Source organism: Mustela nivalis (assembly GCF_964662115.1).
Source record: "Mustela nivalis genome assembly, chromosome: 6".
NCBI lineage: Eukaryota > Metazoa > Chordata > Mammalia > Carnivora > Mustelidae > Mustela > Mustela nivalis.
Window position 1 is genome coordinate 100444161 of NC_139025.1, and position 18223 is coordinate 100462383.

Sequence of the window (18223 nt, forward strand, 5' to 3'; positions counted from 1 at the left end):
GTTGCCACGCCTCCTTACGGATTATTCCGCGAAAAGGAGTCCCTTGTTTCTAAGCGCTTTTCTTGGCTTTGAAAGTCCGTAGATACCGTAATTTGATACATATAAAGAAATAATGCTCTATTTTTTGTTTTTATAGAGTGGAAGAGTGATATTTTGTGTCTCTGGATTGGTTCTGAGGTGGGGCGTGTTGGCGGGCGAGTGGAAGCTTACATATAGAGCGGAAGTGGTAGGTACTTCCTTTTCCTATAGGAGCCGCCGGGTAGAGAGGAGCGTGGCCCTCTCCTCTCCCCGCGATGGTGAGTGGAAGCTCTGTCTGGAGGGCTCTTCCCTGCTCTCGGGTCCCGGCGGGAATGGGTTGGGGGCTTGGGGCATAAAATCTTCATGAGAGAAAGCGAGGAAAAGGAGATGAGGGTCAAAGGTATATTCTTGTGGCTCGGAGCTGAGTAGGGCGGCTTTACGGCAGCCATTTTAGAGGCAACGTGGGCGTCCCAGCACAGGACGATTCCAGATCGCTCTCAGGTGCAGAGGAACCTTTGGGATTTTAGCTTTCCGTGGATCGTAGAAGGCATGGGTTCTCTTGACAGTAAGGAAGTTTTGGGGGCCTAACGCTAAATCGGAGTGAAAATCAATTTTGGGCCTTGAATTTTCACGGGTGGTTCAGTAAGGACTATGATTGTGTTTCGAGATAGATTTTTTGAAAGACTTGCATATCCACTTTATTTTTAATTCTTGTCCGTCTAAGAATAGCCTCTACAAAAGCTTCCCGACCCTCTTTTTTTAAAAATTGTTCCGTTTGTTGCACCCTAAATCTTGGAATTCTTAGTTCATAGTACGATTGTCACATGCACTGCATTCCACAAATAATGTGTAGTGTTTTGTGCCATAGAGAGTTAAGTGAAAAAAGGGGACAAAAAACACTTGGGTTGCTTGGATCCTAATTTTGACAGGATAACACCTAAATACTTGCTGGTCATGATTGTTGGGAACATGGGGGAATGGGAGTGGAGACAGTAGTTGGGCCTTAGAGTGATCAGAGAAACTTTCCAAAAGGTGGCCTGAAGGAGTGTGAGAAAGCATGCTGAGCCTCTGTAGGATGAAGACAGCTACTTCTGAGGCAGAAGGGGTATGGCCCTGAGTGTAGGGACAGTGATGTCTGGAAAAGATTATGGGAGATGAGGTCCAGCAGATCACATAAGCCATCCTCAGAACTTCAGTAGGTTTATTTTAAGGTGGTACATCTTTGGGAAGATTGAGCAAAAAGTAATACGACCAGTTATTTTTTTTTTTTGGTGAGTTTCTTGTGATGTGTTGGGGATGAAGGGGGCCAGGGGCATAAATTTTAAGTAGAGCTGTGGTAGACTAGATTTGTTGATGATGTGGTAAATATTCAGAGGGTGGCATTAAATAGCATTTGCAAACCTTCCAGTATGCTTTTGATCATTTTGTACGGTCTGGGTTGAAAGATGAATGGTAAATTTTGTGGTAGATTTTGAGGTTCTAAATGTCCTTTAAGTGTAAGAATTTATTTATGTTAATAAACCTGATGTGTTAGCAACAGCCTTGGTTTCAGCTCTGAGTATTGTCTACCAGCGCAAATACAAATCTCTTCTGTATTCAGTCTCTAAAGGTGTTGCTAATAGGAGAGAATAGTGTCTCTGACATCATCTGTCAACATAAATCTGTTTTTCTTTTTCCCAGGCGTGTGCTCGCCCATTGATATCTGTGTACTCCGAAAAGGGGGAATCATCTGGCAAAAATGTTACTTTGCCTGCTGTGTTCAAGGCTCCCATTCGACCGGATATTGTCAACTTTGTTCACACCAACTTGCGCAAAAACAACAGACAGCCATATGCTGTCAGTGAATTAGCAGGTATGGATTTTTTAAGGGTTGATGTTTTAAAACCTACTTAACAGTAGTGATGAAATTCCATTCCATTGGTCCGTGTTTCTGAATCAACATGATTTTTCTGGATGTTCTGATGCTGTTGCTATCATGGGTAATAGTTCTAGATTGGTATGGATGAGTAGCTAAAACTTGTATTTTTTCCCAATTTCAGGTCATCAAACCAGTGCTGAGTCTTGGGGTACTGGCAGAGCTGTGGCTCGAATTCCCAGAGTTCGAGGTGGTGGGACTCACCGTTCTGGCCAGGGTGCCTTTGGAAATGTATCCTTTGTTTCACTCTGGATTGGTCAGCCCTTGTGGAATTTATCAGACGTGACCTGATTAATTCATATGAGCAGTTTTTGACATTTTTTTCAGCATATTAATAGTGTTCAAGTTAAACCTTGCCCTGGGCAGATAGAGGCTTGGCGTGAGGAAGTTCTGCTTGCAATGATGTCGTAATTTGCGTCTTACTCTGTTCTCAGCGACAGTTGCCTGCTGTCAGTAAGCTGGTTCAGAAGGGTGACGAAAATTCTTACTGAGCAAGACATAAGTCTTTTAATTTCTTAAATTCCTAAGAAATGTGATTCTTAACTGGGAAAATAGATGTGTCGTGGGGGCCGCATGTTTGCACCCACCAAAACCTGGCGCCGTTGGCATCGCAGAGTGAACACGACACAGAAGCGATACGCCATTTGCTCTGCCCTGGCTGCCTCGGCCTTACCAGCGCTGGTCATGTCTAAAGGTTTGTATATTTTGTATTATAGAAATGGTACAAAATACTTTTTTTTCTCTCTCTCTCTCTCTACCTAACCCATTTTATTCATGCTAATAATTGTATGGATTCTATTCATCCCAGAGTCCCTATATTAAATAATAGTTCTGACTACTTCAATCTATAGTAAGTCTTTGGTGAATACTGTGTAATAACTGGTGAACTAAATGGAATGTAGTGATTTCATGTATTAGAAAACTTTTCCGCTCAAACTTCATCATGTCCCTATTCTGTTTTAAATGGTCAAAATGATGAGATTCCACTTAATTGGTCCGTGTTTCTGAAACACATGATACTTGTGGAAATTCTGATTTGGCACATTGTATGCTATTTTGCTTTCGTGGAGTATATGAAATGTTTCTTGATTTTTTTAAAAAACGTTCGGGATAATCAGATATTTGTTGGTGTTACTTGGCATTGTCAGGTCATCGTATTGAGGAAGTTCCTGAACTTCCTTTGGTGGTGGAAGATAAAGTTGAAGGCTACAAGAAGACCAAGGAGGCTGTTTTGCTTCTTAAAAAACTTAAAGCCTGGAATGATATCAAAAAGGTAGGCTTAATGAACAAATTTTTACTTTGGTGGTCCTTGACACAGATCTGTTGTCAGATTTTTAAATTTCAGAAGGTGTCTGGAGGACAGTGTAACTTCAGTGGATAGGAGAAAAGGACTCTCTAAAACCTTATAACTTGGGTTTTGAATCTTGATTGCCATTTGCTGCTGTGTGTGAATGTTGAGCAGTTAATTGTGGCTCCTTTTCATCATCTGTAAAGTGGAGTTTAACTTTGAAGTTCAATTGCAGGGTTTGTATCTTAATCGAAAAACTAATAAATGTTCTCACTTTTTAGGTCTATGCCTCTCAGCGAATGAGAGCTGGCAAGGGCAAAATGAGAAACCGCCGTCGAATCCAGCGCAGGGGACCCTGCATCATCTACAATGAAGACAATGGTATCATCAAGGCTTTCAGAAACATTCCTGGTAATTGTTCTGCTTACTTCAATTGCCCATATGATGGAAGCTTCCTCAGCTTTTATTATGATGAGATTCCACTTTATGGTCCGTGTTTCTGAAACACATGATTATGTGGAACTTCTGATATTCAGCTGAATAAGTAACACCAATGATGGTTGAAACTGCCTAATTTGTGACGTAATTTTCGGGTACCTTATGTAACCCATAAGTCATAAACATGATTTGTATTTCTTGTATTTAAAATACAGGCTCCCTAACTGTTTTCCCTTGTTTGTTTCCTCATAATTCGGGCTTCTTGTTTCCAAAGGAATTACTTTACTTAATGTAAGCAAACTGAACATTTTGAAACTTGCTCCTGGTGGGCATGTGGGACGTTTCTGCATTTGGACTGAAAGTGCTTTCCGCAAGTTAGACGATCTTTATGGCACTTGGCGTAAGGCTGCCTCCCTCAAGAGTAACTACAAGTGAGTGTTCTTTGTTTTCATATGTTGAACACAGGTGTTCATGCTGTGAATATTTACATTCAGAATTGGTTTGCATGTTTTCTAAATAATGTGACCTTTATGTTCAAATTCAGTATTGTGAAATGGTGAGATACTCTGAACAGCAGTAGTGTAATGGAATTCTGAGGGGACTCTGAGAAATAGGAATTGAGCATCTTACTGTTCCGCATTTTTTTTTTCAGTCTTCCCATGCATAAGATGCTTAATACAGACCTTAGCAGAATCTTGAAAAGTCCAGAGATCCAAAGAGCCCTCCGAGCACCACGGTAAAGTTGTGATACCTGCTGTTGTTAAAGCCTCATATGCATAGTATTGGCTATTTCAGAAATGGTGGGTAATGTGAATAAGATACTACTGTTCCTTTTTAACAGCAAGAAGATTCATCGCAGGGTCCTGAAGAAGAATCCACTGAAGAACCTGAGAATCATGTTGAAGCTAAACCCCTATGCAAAGACCATGCGCCGGAACACCATTCTTCGCCAGGCCAAGAATGTGAGTGAGAGTTTGGTTTTTGATGATAGGTTAACTTCTTTTGAAAGATAGGATTCTTAGGTTTTTGTCTTAATTTGTTGCAGCACAAACTCCGGATGGATAAGGCGGCAGCAGCCTTAGAAGCCAAATCAGGTGAGAAGGGAGTTCCAGGCAAGAAGCCTCTGGTAGGGAAGAAAGGAAAGAAGGCTGTTAGTGTGAAGAAGCAGAAGAAACCTGTGGTGGGGAAAAAGGCTGCAGCTACCAAGAAACCAGCAGCTGATAAGAAGCCTGCAGAAAAGAAACCCACTGCAGAGAAGCCTGCTGCCTAAAAACTTAACGTTTATTCATAAAAGTCAAATAATTTTGGACAGCTAATTTTGAATAAAGACATGATCAAAGCCATTGAGAAGCAAGACTTGTTGGATGTGTTTGTGAATCTTATTTAGAATTTTGTTTGTTTCCTCATAATTCGGGCTTCTTGTTTTCCATTTTAGAGTCTGGTGTAAAACAGGGCCTTGCCTTTACAGTCCATGCCATTGGATGGGAAGAAGAATGCTCATAAATCCAGATTAAAAAATCAGTTTGTAATGTTTTGAGATGCAGGTGGTTAAAAGACTTCTCAGATGTGCAGAAGCTGTTAGAAGATTTAGCACTCCTCAGGCACCTGGCTGGCTGCCTCAGTCGGTTGAGCATCCATTCTTGGTTTTGGGTCAAGTCAAGAGCTTATGAGTCATGGGGTCAAGCCCCATGTCAGTCTCCCAAGTTAAGTGAGTAGTTTGCTTGGGATTCTCTCCCTCTTCCCTCATGTGCTCACTTGCAGGCTTGCTCTATAAAATCTTTGTAAAAAGGTACATCACTCCTCCCTCCAAAACCAAAAAGTTCATCTTGGAAACGTATAATTACACAAGAGGTTTTTTTTCTCAATACCACAAGAGGGCAGGATCTATGTATTTCAAGGCACTGCAATAAGAAATTGATGCTTCCTCCACAAAGGTTCCTATTAAGCTGCTGTGATAAGTACAGTTACTAGAGGAAATGCTACCCTCAGTATTTTGACCCATAGTATAGAGTGTCAGAAGCATTTTCCAGAACTACTTGGGTTTTTGCAGTTTTAGTGAAGGGATGGATATGTTGAGTATATTGCAGAGAAGTGTATCAAAAGGACATTGTTGGGGGTTCCTGGGTGGCTCAGTGGGTTAAAGCCTCTGCCTTCAGCACAGGTCATGATCCCAGAGTCGTGGGATGGAGTCCCACCTCAGGCTCTCTGCTCAGCAGGCCGCTTCCTTCTCTCTCTCTGCCTGCCTCTCTCCTACATGTGATCTCTGTCAAAAAATAAAATCTTAAAGACATTGAGGTTTTTTTACCCTGTTTTGTCAGTATCTTGACCACCTTAACGGTTGACCTGTCCTGACCTCTGTGTTGTCTCTTATCAGGGTGGTTTTGCATCTGGTTTCTTTTGATAACCTTAAAATCCAGATCCAGGTTATCTATCTCCATCCCTTAGCAGTTAAAGGGACCGCGCCCCAACTGAATAATAGCAATGGTTTGTTTTCCTGTTCTAACTTGCGCTGCCTCTTGGGAACCACTATTATGTGACCAGGAATCCTTGCCTGCAAAAATAAACAGGGCTCGTGCGCCTCTGCCCTCAGGTGCGTCCGTAGGTTTTGTGGAGTTACAAAGAACCACCTGTTGCAAAAACACTGAAAGTACGATGCTGGGAGTACTGCTCAAAAGCAGCATTTGAAAGTGGGTACTTGACCGTTTTTACCTCTCAAGTTCTTTATTGCTCCACGCCCTGTGCTTTAGGATTCCTAATGATTACTGAACTCCAGTGTTTTTCGGTTAAAAACCCGGGGTTGGGCTGGGCAGAGCAGGCCCACCCAGACGCAGCGAGCCGGAAGCGCCTTGGCCCACGTGGCTCGAGCCCCGCCCAGCCCGCCGCTCGGTTTCCGGAAACGCGGGGCTTATGACGTCGCTACCCGGCGCCAGGCGGACGGCGGGCGGGAGGGGACGCCATGCTTAGCCGGCTTCAGGAGCTGCGCAAGGAGGAGGAGACGCTGCTGCGGTTGAAGGCGGCCTTGCACGACCAGTTGAACCGGCTCAAGGTGACCCCCGCTTCTCTCCCACCCCGCGGGAACCCTAGGCGTCCACCTGGTAGTCGACAAGCCCTTGGCCAGCGTGTTTGATATTGCGAGCCCACTCGTGTCAGAATCTGGATCCTGCAGGTCTAGGCTGAGGTCCAGCGATGTGTACGTGCGTCAGAGTCCCCGCCACGCTCCCAACACCTGTAAATGCAGGCGCTCCGCACACCATGTGCGGACCGCTTCCTCCCGAGCTCCTTTAGCATGTGCTAGCCACCGTTTACTAGCTCCATTTGGCGCTTGAAACAGCTCCAGTATTGTTAACCCAGAGGAGACTCGTTGATCCGTTGTGCAGAGAAAGCAAGCGAGGCCCTGAGGAAGGAGACTTGTCGCGCGCCGTTCCCAATAGTTTTTCTTCTGGCAGCTGCTGCGGATTCCACGGCCCGGACGAGATTTAGGTGCACCAGGGCCATTTCCCATACCTGTGCCTAATCCACTCTGTCCCAGTGAGATGACGTTGATAAGTGCGGCTTAGAACTCTAATTCAGGATCTTAAGTCCAAATGAGATGCAGGTTATGAAGGCCATTTTTAAGCCGAAAAGCACCGTATAGCTGCGACATAATCTAAATATTACTTTCCTCGGGATAGTTGTAATGGGCGGCACTTAATTATGTTCTTCTACCACTTGTACCTGTACAAAGTACCCGGTGGGTGTGTGTCCTGTGTGATGATGAGGACGATCTCTAACGCCTCAGTTCCTTTACGCTCCAGGAAACACTTGTACTTTCTATTCTTTGTGTGTATGTGTGTGTGTACTTTTTATTCTTCCTGCCTTCCCTTTCTCATTACTGGGTAGAATTCCATAGTCTGGGGGCGACTGGGTGGCTCAGTGGGTTAAAGCCTCTGCCTTCTGCTCAGGTCATGATCGCAGAGTCCTGGGATGGAGCCCCGCATTGGCTCTCTGCTCAGCAGGGAGCCTGCTTCCTCCTCTCCCTCTGCCTGCCTACTTGTGATCTCTGTCTGTCAAATAAATAAATAAAATCTTGGAAGAAAAAAAAATCTGGGGAATTGGCCTTCTGTGTAATCAGAAGATGGCTTGCTTTTTTAAGGGCACCCTTGGCTTTTCTACCCAGATCTTACCTCTAGGGGAATGAAAGTCTTGCCACAGCTGAGATATCCGTACCCCAGAGGTAAGGGGCTAGATATGTTTCTTGGCTCCTTTCCTTAAAATGTGGGAAAAAGAGTAAAAGCCCCATGCTTCCCTCTAGAACCACTGTTTTCACTTCTCATGCTGCAAGCCTTTTGACAACGTGCTCAGCAAATTTTACCCATGTCAGTAGTCCAGTGAAATGGTAAGCAAAGTGTCCTCACCTCTTCTTTTCTAGGTTGAAGAACTAGCCCTCCAATCAATGATTAGTTCTAGGAGAGGAGATGAGATGTTGTCTTCTCAGCCTGCACCTGAACAGTCACCTGATGTAAGTTGAATCAGGTGTGGGCCTAGGGAGAGAATGCAAAGTGCATTCTGTGCTCATGCTGCCTGGAGGCCAAAAACTTTGTGTAAATTACATTATCATGCCCAGAGGACTCAGGGAATTGCTTGTAAGAATGTTCTAGTGTTATAAACTGGCTATTGCAGTATCACTGTTTTAGACAGGGAACAGCCACTTTTCTACCAGCTAGTCAGACCTTGATTTATAAGTCAGGTACTGTGGCATCTGCCTGCAGCCTCCTAGTCATCTGACCTCTGTAGTTACTCCAGTGGACCCAGGGAGAGTTAGAGAGCTTTGCAGGAGTTTGTCAGAACTTCCACTGCTTCATGAATAAGTAAGCCTGGGATTTAAGAACAGATTGTAGCTTCAACTACAAAGCATAGTGCTAAAAAGTGAGTTCCAATCTTCAACATCTCCTTCTACTAATGCCCTCAAGTAAAATAGTACAATATTCTTCTTTCTAAATATCCCATATTTGAGCACTTTTTCTCCCAGGTGTATTTAAGCCATTTAAAACCATTTGAAAGCATACCTAAGCCAGCGTAATTCTTAATGCATGAACCTTGGGGGTAGACATTTGGCATTCTGTGAAATCTATGGAATTTAGTCTCCTCCCATTTTGGCAGTGGGCGGTGGGGGCGGGGGGTGCTGTAAGAGGGTCAGGGTAGAAATTGGAAAAATAGGAAGTGGCCTTACCTCCTGATGATAATTATTGGGGATGGAGGTGCAGTTGAAATTTGATTTTAAAACATATTTAAGAATTTGCTGGTTTGAGGCCAGTGTCTTTTCTACTAAAGCATAATGTTCTTGCCTAAAGCAGATGTTGGTTCATGTTGACAATGAAGCATCAATCAACCAAACAGCACTGGAGTTGAGCACAAGGAGCCATGTGCCCGAAGAGGAGGAGGAGGAAGAGGAAGAAGAATCAGATTCCTGAAGCAGGGTAGGGAAGAACCAAGCTTAGTTACAGGAACTAAGTTACTACATCTGAGGAACTTTTGTCTCTTCAAAAAAATTTTCTTTCCATGGGCCCTCTGGTCGGCTTTAAAAGGAACAAGAACTTTTAAGGTTGTGTAGTCTTGAAAATGGTTCCATCAAGAACTCAAGTTTCAGAACACTTTAACAAAAATTAGTGCCATGTGGAAAAGCAGACATGCAGTGTCTTAGCATTGAGCAATAAGGGTGGTGCTGTAACTATTCTGGTCAGATTTAGTAATTATGCTCAAAACAAAGTTTCCTCTAAAATGCTATTGAGAAAGTCTGGCATTTGCACAAAGGGCAGAGTTTAAATACAAGCCAGCCTTTCCAGTCAGCAATACCTCTTTTAAGAAAACCAATTAAAGGTTCTGTGGATGCCACTGAACTATTGTGAGCAGAGCAAGGCTGAGGTCTAGGAGAGAAGGATGACCAGTGAGGAGCCAGAGGGCCACTTGAGAACACAAGCTGCTGCCACCCCTCGGTGGAGCAGGTAGGAGCTCTGTACTCTAGAGGGGTTTGTGGGGCTGCCATCACCTGTAGCTTGAGACATCACAGTGGAAAAAGGTGCTTAGAAATAAAGTACAGGGCGCCTGGGTGGCTCAGTGGGTTAAGACCGCTGCCTTCGGCTCAGGTCATGATCCCAGGGTCCTGGGATCGAGGCCCGCATCAGGCTCTCTGCTCAGCTGGGAGCCTGCTTCCTCCTCTCTCTCTGCCTGCTTCTCTGCCTACTTGTGATTTCTGTCTGTTAAATAAATAAATAAAAATCTTTAAAAAAAAAAAAAAAAAAAAAAAAAAAGAAATAAAGTACAGATAGGGGAGCCTGGGTGGCTCAGTGGTTTAAAGCCTCTGCCTTCAGCTCAGGTCATGATCCTGGGGTCCTGGGACTGAGTCCCGCATCGGGCTCTCTGCTCAGCAGGGAGTCTGCTTCCCCTACCCTCCTGCCTGCCTCTCTGCCTACTTGTGATCTCTGTCAAATAAACAAAATCTTAAAAAGAAAGAAAGAAAGTACAGATAAAGAGCTGTCCGGGCAGCTTTCTGGTTTCCAAATAGCAACAGAGGAAAGGATTAGTTCCTCCCCGGGGGCAAAAAAGTAAAGCAGAATGGGTTTAAAACCCATTTCTGGACTTGGGGAATGTGCCATTAAATCACTGTGCTTGGGAGATTGGGGTTTTGTAATGATGACAGTTACAGAATAACAGTTGTTAAAATTTGCTACTTAGAGCTGAGATTCACTTCTCCATACCGTCCCTCTTCCAGTGACTCCATACCGTCCTTCTTCCAGTGAATATACAGTTAAGTAGTTGCTTAATTTTATAAAAGTAATTTGCCCTGCCCAAGCAACAGAAAAGCCAAACAAAACAGAAAGAACCTCCTCAAGCAGAACTTGTTCTGTAACCATTCTAGAAGAGAACATGAGTGTATTTATTAATCGGCATTTCATTAAAAGTTATTTTGAGCTACTCTTAAATAGAAGTTTAAATGAGCATGTTTCTTGGAAAAGACAGTGTGCAGACTGTTGTGCGATGAAAAGCAATCAATCTATACACTTAGAGCTTTTATTTAAAATAGGAGCGTGGGATTCTGAGAGCTAGAGAAGTTGGCTCTGAATTGTAGCTCTACCACTAACTGGTTGCTTGTCTTCTTAACTCTTTGCAGCCCTCAGAGTCCTGTGGGTAAAATGACAATATTCCTACGAGATAGTATGTGAAAATCTAACTATTGTCAGTGTCTCAACAAGAGAAAGGCTAAGGGAGGGACTTGACAAAGGGAATTCAGAACAGCAAGACTGAGGCAGGTGACCTCATTCTTGAGAACAAGATAATTCTTGGTAAAAATTACTAGGAAGAACCCTCTGGACTCTCAAAATGTAACACACATTTGCATGTAAATAGGGAATTTAAAACACCCCTCAAAAGACACTGAACACGAAAGCATTCAGATCCTGGTATTAGACTGCAGGTTACACCTTCCTCCTAAGATGAAGTTTGCACATTTTAATGAGACCTTCTCGGTTCATATCCTCTCCATTAGCAAAAGACATAGGGTGTGAGTTTTAAACCTCGGTTTGAGATGTTGAAACACGTAGGTTAGACTATTAACTTCGAACAGATGTTAGCCTCCTAGCAAGAGAAAACGGACTGGCCAAAGCTGCCGTGTACATACCACAAAGCGGTTTTTAACGTCCTGGCTGCCTTCCAAGCTCTAGGAGATCCAGAGTGGAAGTACCTACTCAGGACATTTATTCAGATCCTGTTTTAGTTTAAAAACAAAATGGGCCTTTTGTTTTTAAAGATGTGTTTATTTTGGTTTTCTGTAACCTGTCCTCTTGAAGAAAATGAGGAAGGAGGTGCTGACCAGGCATCATCACAAGTATCTCAAGTTCTGAAAGTCACTTGGGCAGCAAAGGTCAGTGGGACATGGCTTTGTTTTCTGTGACTTCACTGCTACCTCACAGGCAGGACAAAGCCAGTATCAGGTCCATTCCTCTCCAAGAAAGTGTAAAGAAGTCACTAGTAAAAGAGGGGAGAATACTGCTCAGTGGAAGAAAGCAGCACAGGACCGGGTGTCCCAGGCAGAGGCTCCCCCACCAATCAGGCATGGCAAGCCAAGAACAGTGTGCCCCTGGGAGCACACTGGTGACACGGCAAATCCCACCTCGCCTACTGCTTTTCCCTGTGTCAAAATGGCAGGAAGAGATGGGATCTATCCACAGGTCCAAAGGAAAGGTAGCTGGAAGATTCACGCATAAGTGGAGGAAAGGGCTGCACAAAGTCCAAAGCCTGGGATCACAGGAAGATCCATTAGTCCAGAGCACTGAACTTGTCCTCAATGTGGCATTTCTGCCTTCTAGCCTCCTTCCTGTCTCCACTGTGCCCTCACTATAAGGCTTAGCCAAATCGTCTGACTTTGTGTATGTGTGTGTACCAGAGACACTGAAAATCCTACCACAAAAGGAGACATATTTTTCCATCCTTTTAACTTGATAGTATATTTATTAGAATAAGAGATTAGATTTGTTAAACATCTGGACTGAAATGGTTAAAAGGATTTTCATACAGTTTTTAGGCACTATACACACTTGTTTACAATAGCATCAGTGCTTGGATTTGGGGAAAGAAATCTCATACATTTTAATGCCTTGATCCATTTGTAACATTCAAAGTAACCACCATTTTAGAAACACTAATTCAAACTCAAAGAGACATAAACCACTAAATATCCCACATAATATATTTAAAAATAAATAGAAATACAACCAGAAGTCTACCAATCATCCCAGTAGACAGACTGGTGAAGCCCTAGCTATCATGGCAGTGAAGGGCTCTGGCTAGATTTTGATAGAAATTGCTTCATTCTACACCAAAAGCAAAAATATAATAAAATAACATGATATATACTTTCTGATGTTCTTTTTCGTAGCAGCAAAGCATGCTTCACATGCACTGCCTGTGAAGGATCTTACAAGGCCCCTTCCTGCTCAAATAGAAGGTCTGCCTGGCAAGAATGCAGTACCACCAAGTGTCAGAGAATCCTGAAAATACAGGCAGCTAGCCAGTCACGGTGAGGAAAGAGCAGTGCAATTTTCAGTAAGTAAGAATGACTACCCACAGTCACCAAAGTTTCACTGTAATTCCACATTGCGCGTGTGTTGATCGACATACACAAAAATAGCCCCAAGCACAAAGCCAATCCACTTAGGGAGGAACAGGAAGAATAAAGACAACAATATTAAAAATGACACAAATAGAATTTTGGCACATGCTGTGTTCTTCATCCCTTGTCATAGGTGAGATGCACGTCTGAACAGAGACAGGCACGGGCAAGAGGCCCGGAAGCGACATGGCACACCACTGGGCAGGGGACTCGCTCTCTACCACTTCCCACGTACTTAGACGCCAGCTGCGTGGGTCGGTGTGCTGGGCTGGTTAAGGCCAATGGTGGAGCAGAGCCAACCTGCAAAATCCACTTCCTCCCCATCAGATCTCTTGATAAAGGCATGAACCTGTGTGCAGGGAAACGGAGAGTAAGTGGTGTTCAAAAACCTTAAAGATCAAGAGTCCTGGGGCTAGAACTTCGCTGCTCTAGTACCCCTGGTACCTCCAGGTACCCCTGGAGCCTGTCCTGGGGCAGCAGTGAGGGCGCACTCAAGTGGCCAGCTGCTGCCAGAAGGGGCTCCGCTTGGCCTTTACACTGCTGGGGGGACACATGAGGCTGATGTTCAGGATCCTGCAGCCCCTGGGGCAGCGGGAGCACAGGGGTCAAGGCAGAGCAGGGAATGGGCTCAGGTAATAGGGGGCAGATGACTGACAGAGAACAAACGAATAATTTCTGTACAAATTGGAAATCAGTGGCCTTACCATGAGTTGCTTCAGATCTGCTCTCTCTGCTGGGTTTTTTATTAAGCTGAAAGAAAAAGATAATGTGAGAGAGACTGCCTGGCATTGGTTCCCACTCTAGTTACTTAACATTTACATGCCTGCCCTCCCCACACCCTGGAGCTTCTGAGGGCCTGAGCCTTCTCCAAGGTCTTCCTGTTCAGCAGAGTGGCATGCCTGCAGGTTAACAAATGCTTGCTGAATTAAACGACCCAAAGGCAACCTGCCAGTCCCTGTAGAGCAGGTGCCAAAAGCAGCAGTTCTGACCCATTGCTGTAGTCAGACCAGTCCCTGAAGTCGTGGCACTCTGAAGTGCAGGGAAAAGGGCAGAGCTCTGCTCCCCCAAAACTGGGGGCTAGCGGGCGTGGTGTGTGTGTGACAAAACCAGCATAACTCTCCTAGAGAGCAAGTAGCAGACTTACCATTTATTCACAAAATCTTGAAATTCCAGACTGAACACTCCACTGGGCAGTTTTGGAGGAGGCTGCAAATACATGTCAAGACATAAGAAAGGCCTGGCTTCCTTCTCCAGCCATATTCCCCACCAGCTCCCTCCCTGCAGACCTCTGGGCAGCACTGCCCTTCTCCAGCCATGGGAGGACAGGGCTGGGGAGCCAGGGGCTGCCTGTGGGGTCACCCCGGTGAACTGCTGGACTCAAAAAAGCACACTCAGAATTGGGGCCCGATTAGTGCTCTGCCACTCACTTGTCTAGTGCCTGAACAAATCACTATTTCTCTGTGAGCCTTAGTTCATCCTCCTGTGAGGAGGGCCTCAGGGTCTCTGGGACCCTTTCCCATGGACACTGCCAACTGTAAACCTTGGAGAGTGGTGTGGACACACACCAGCAATTACTAGCGGCAGCAGCTATGGGGGGCTGTGCAGATGTAGCCCAGGCCGGTCGTCACAGAAGCTACCTGAAGAGTAATAACCCAGGTTGGAGGCCTGCTGGTCCTTCTCTTCCATCCTCTGTCCTCTTTTCACTTAAACCAAACCTATTGGTGTAGGTGTTACACAAACAATGTGTTCTTTGCATTAAAGTCAGTCAGCAGCAATGAGCCAAAAGAAACTTCCGTCACCCCAAGAAAACCACTGTCCTACTAATTTCCAGACTTCATATGCACATACATGCATAGATTTTTTTCATAAAGACTTTTTAAAGAATTGACCATAGTATACATAGTACTCTAGTGTTTTTCACACAGTCTATAGTGAATATCTTCCATTTCTACACTGTCATTTTTTTTTTACACCTACTGGTTTTTAAAGGCACTTAACAGAGAAAACCCTACCCTACCCTGTATTTGCCTTGCCTCCCAAATGGAGCTAGTGATCTTCACTACCAGGGACTTCTGTTTTTCCACCTGTGGACCCCGCCTCATCCCTACCTTCAGCCTGCAGTGCCCAGCCAACAGTAAGTGCACAAGGACTGCCTGATGAAGCAGCAGGCATGGCACGGGCACACTGGGGGCTCCTGACTGAGAAAGGAACAAACTCAGGTACCCAAGGCTGTTCCCTGGGGAAGGGACACCTGCCCCCTACTCCAACAGCACAATGCCCCACGAGAAACCCTCAGGGCCCAAGAAGCCCCACTGTGCGAACAACTCACAGGTATCCCAATCAAATTAACTGTTTGCTTAAGAGAAGCAAATACCAAGGTCAAAAAAGCTATGCAGCACTTACCTCGTTGACTATGTAATCCAGCAGCTCAAAAATTGCCATGGGAGGTCGGCTGTCCATTCCATAAGCTACGTATTTCACAAGAAAAAAAACACTTCTCAGAAAAACAATTATTTGTCAACATGAGTCTAGGGATTGGAGCATGGGTCCTGGAGACTGGAACAGGGTCATGGATAATAAACAGAGACATAGATAAGGCCAAACACAGAGCGGACTAGCAGAGGCCACAGAGTTGGCCAGCCAGGGTAGGATTCTGGGCTCTCCCACCCCCCAGGTCTGTGACCTCGAGCAAATCCACTGACTGCTGAGTATGGACTCTGCTACAGTGGAGATGGATAATCATGCCTGCCCTTCTTCCCTTCCTTACATTGAGAGAGGAGAAAATGAGGTAGTAACTAAGTAACTCAAGGACTGTTTTAGTTCTCCCTGAACTTGGGTCTCTTCCTCTATCCTCCAGAGTCCCGGCCAGCCTCAAAGGCCACAGCCACCATCCCTCCAGTGACCCATCACCATCAGCTATCCCTGCCTTCCTCTATTTCTCCCTTCATATAGGCCCTCTCCTATGAGGGCCTCCCAGGGACAGATACCAGGTCCTCCTGGTCACAAACGTCCCAGCAGGAAATACATCAGAAGATGGTGGCTGGGCCAGAATCTTCCAAATACCAGGTTTAATTTTCAGTATGCATGATCAAAGAGGCATGCTGTCTGCACAGCGCTCAGCACCTAGGACTCAGGCTTTGCCACTTATGGTGTGCAGTCTTGACAAGCCAGGCACTTCGTGCCTCAGTTTCCTTGACTCTAGACGTTATAATAGTGTTCACACATGTTCACTATTAAAATTAGATAATACTCAGAATCCATGGAGACACAGAGTAGATCAGTGTCTACTGTTCTACTAGGGCTGGGGGTAGGAAGAGACGGAAGCGATTGGTCATGGAGGTGAGGTTTCTTTTAGGGTGATGGGACATGTTCTTGAATAACACAGGATGGGTGCACAACATGAAGAATATACTAAAAACCACTGAAATGTACACTTCAAAATGTGCATTTTATGTTGTATGAATTTTATCTCAGAAAAAAAAAAAATCTACCTAAAAAGTCATGATTTTTAAAAATGAGACAGCACCTATAAAGTGCTAAATGCCATGCCAGAACACAGCCAACACTCAACAGAGGGGGAGAAGATGTTGCTAGTAACAATAATCTAACACCCACCTGGAGACCTCTACCTGCTCTGCCTCCCGCCCCAGCCCGGCATCCAGAGACAGGCAGGCAGTCTCGGGAGAATATCCAAAGAATCAGCCCTCCCGAAACCCACCAGAGTAAGGGACCCCACCCCTCTGCTCCCAGTCCAAGCAGGGGCCACATCAGGCCACTCACAGCTGAGGGGCCTTCCAGGAGTCCTGGGTCTGGGTGGTGTCTCCGCCGCATCTCCCTCCACTGGGCACCCAAACACCAGCTCCAGCTCCTTGGCGTCTGGGGGAGGGATGGGATACCTCCCCACTGCCATCTCAACCAGAGACAGCCCCATGCTCCAGATGTCCGACTGCACGGAGTAGTGGGTCCCCTGGAGTCTTTCCGGCTGCACGAGAGACAGACACAGTTCTGATCACCTGTGAGCTAATCCGGCCCGTGTGGCTGAGGGAGAGGCCCACCCCGTGGAGGCTCAAAAGGGGGCCTCAGGCCTTCCTGCCTCTTTGAGGCTTGTGTGCACTGCAGGGAGTGGGCTGCCCTGCTTGGTCTGGGCCCCGGCCCTGGATCTACTGATGCATTTTATCTTCTTTGGGACCTCCACTAACTGCTTGAACCTGGTCTCTGACCTGCCTCCAACCACTGTGTTCAAATCCTACCTGGCTCCCATGGCTCTGACCCATGCCTCCTCCCGGCCCTCAACTAACAGCCTCTGGCCTGCCTGGACCCCGGCTGCTGCTTCAACTGTACCCCCAGTTTTGTCCCACCTTGTCACTGTCTTGGACATGCAGGGTTGCTGGTTCAAAGCCCAGCCTGCAAGGCTCATCTTGTCACCTGGGTGTGGAACATGCTTCCAGAACATGGGTCATGAACAAACTGTCTGGTGGGTCGAAAGAACAGTGGCCTTGAGAGTCAAGAAAGTTGAGCTCTAAGACCAGATCACCACAGACTCACTGACTGTCCTTGGACCACATGGAATAGTAGAAAAGGCAAAGGATTTGGGGTCAGGAAACCCCAGATCAAGTCCCAATTCTGTGACTTGTAAACTATGTGATCCTGAGCCTTAGTTTCCTCATCTATAAAGTGGAGCTGATGGAGGTGGTGGTGAGGACAATACAGACATCAGAAAACACCTGCTCTCCTAACAGGGTTACCGAGAAGGCCAAACCCAATGGGAACGGATGTTAGATGTCACAAAATGCTGGACAAATAAGGGCTGTTACTGGCAGGAAGAGTTAGGGGGGAAAGTACATATTACTGTACAAAGCATTATTTTTAATCCAGCGTTAACTGAAATAGCACATGTATTTCAAGAACTCCACAAAAAAAAAAAATCTCATCCTGACCACTGTTCGTGTTTTTGGACATCATTAATATCTCCCATAGGAATTTTCACTAACTCAAACACTGAACTCTTTTGGAACTGACCACATAACCACAAACACCGAAACCACTAACCCTGATCAACGGGTCCCAGAGTCTGTTGACAGATTTTGAACTTTGCAACAGCAGGTGAGTGGCCCAGAACACTAGCTGCTCAGTTCTTAGACACTGAGGGAAGAACCTGAAGAGGCCTGTTTCATGTTTCTGAAAGACTGTGTCACTTGAGTGGAGGGGGCGGAAATGTGGGTCAGCACTGGGCCAGTCATGCGGACAGTGGCTGCCCAGGTGGGGGCAGGGCGGGCTAGAAGGAATGAGGATGTGGGTATCAACTTCCACACGTGGAGGCCGGAAGCAGGTGTGGAATCGGACCCAAAGGGCAAGTGAGGGCGTGCTGAGCACAGGGGACTAACTGGCAAGGAGACCTGGCTTTCAGTCCAGGCTCTAC

General features: G+C 45.6%; 3 protein-coding genes across 6 annotated transcripts in view; 2 read left to right on the forward strand and 1 right to left on the reverse strand.

Moving 5' to 3' along the window:
* Positions 1-21: 21 nt before the first annotated feature.
* RPL4 (ribosomal protein L4) lies at positions 22-5013 on the forward strand. The gene is made up of 10 exons (XM_082737119.1): positions 22-296; positions 1699-1870; positions 2058-2164; positions 2489-2627; positions 3082-3206; positions 3503-3632; positions 3934-4090; positions 4312-4395; positions 4501-4621; positions 4705-5013. Exons 1-10 carry the CDS (start codon positions 294-296, stop codon positions 4927-4929), a joined length of 1263 nt encoding a protein of 420 aa, XP_082593245.1. The 5' UTR covers positions 22-293; the 3' UTR covers positions 4930-5013.
* A 1533-nt stretch (positions 5014-6546) lies between these two features.
* SNAPC5 (small nuclear RNA activating complex polypeptide 5) lies at positions 6547-10618 on the forward strand. 4 transcript variants are annotated; one of them, XM_082737132.1, is made up of 4 exons: positions 6547-6705; positions 8068-8157; positions 8993-9744; positions 9970-10618. In XM_082737132.1, exons 1-3 carry the CDS (start codon positions 6616-6618, stop codon positions 9107-9109), a joined length of 297 nt encoding a protein of 98 aa, XP_082593258.1. In that variant the 5' UTR covers positions 6547-6615; the 3' UTR covers positions 9110-9744; positions 9970-10618. The 4 variants fall into 4 exon arrangements, with proteins under 4 accessions (XP_082593258.1, XP_082593259.1, XP_082593260.1 ...); XM_082737133.1 differs by having other exon boundaries at positions 8993-9729; positions 9956-10618; XM_082737134.1 differs by lacking the exon at positions 8068-8157 and having other exon boundaries at positions 6559-6705.
* A 1505-nt stretch (positions 10619-12123) lies between these two features.
* Positions 12124-18223, reverse strand: part of MAP2K1 (mitogen-activated protein kinase kinase 1) — a 79452-nt gene continuing 73352 nt past the window's right edge. Inside the window, exons 7-11 of the mRNA XM_082737120.1 lie at positions 16585-16786; positions 15208-15272; positions 13949-14010; positions 13509-13554; positions 12124-13153 (exon numbers count right to left, since the gene is read on the reverse strand). Coding sequence (XP_082593246.1) covers positions 13040-13153; positions 13509-13554; positions 13949-14010; positions 15208-15272; positions 16585-16786 — 489 coding nt within the window. The 3' untranslated portion in view covers positions 12124-13039. The remainder of the gene's footprint in view (positions 13154-13508; positions 13555-13948; positions 14011-15207; positions 15273-16584; positions 16787-18223) is intronic.

Bases quoted from the DNA above. Each gene is read 5' to 3' on its own strand.
- RPL4 (XM_082737119.1), top strand. The intron at 1,871-2,057 runs GTATGGATTTTT...TCCCAATTTCAG, and splicing joins TGCTGTCAGTGAATTAGCAG to GTCATCAAACCAGTGCTGAG. The intron at 2,165-2,488 runs GTATCCTTTGTT...CTGGGAAAATAG, and splicing joins GCCAGGGTGCCTTTGGAAAT to ATGTGTCGTGGGGGCCGCAT.
- SNAPC5 (XM_082737132.1), top strand. From the start codon at position 6,616: ATGCTTAGCCGGCTTCAGGAGCTGCGCAAGGAGGAGGAGACGCTGCTG. The intron at 6,706-8,067 runs GTGACCCCCGCT...CTTCTTTTCTAG, and splicing joins ACCAGTTGAACCGGCTCAAG to GTTGAAGAACTAGCCCTCCA. The intron at 8,158-8,992 runs GTAAGTTGAATC...TGCCTAAAGCAG, and splicing joins CACCTGAACAGTCACCTGAT to ATGTTGGTTCATGTTGACAA.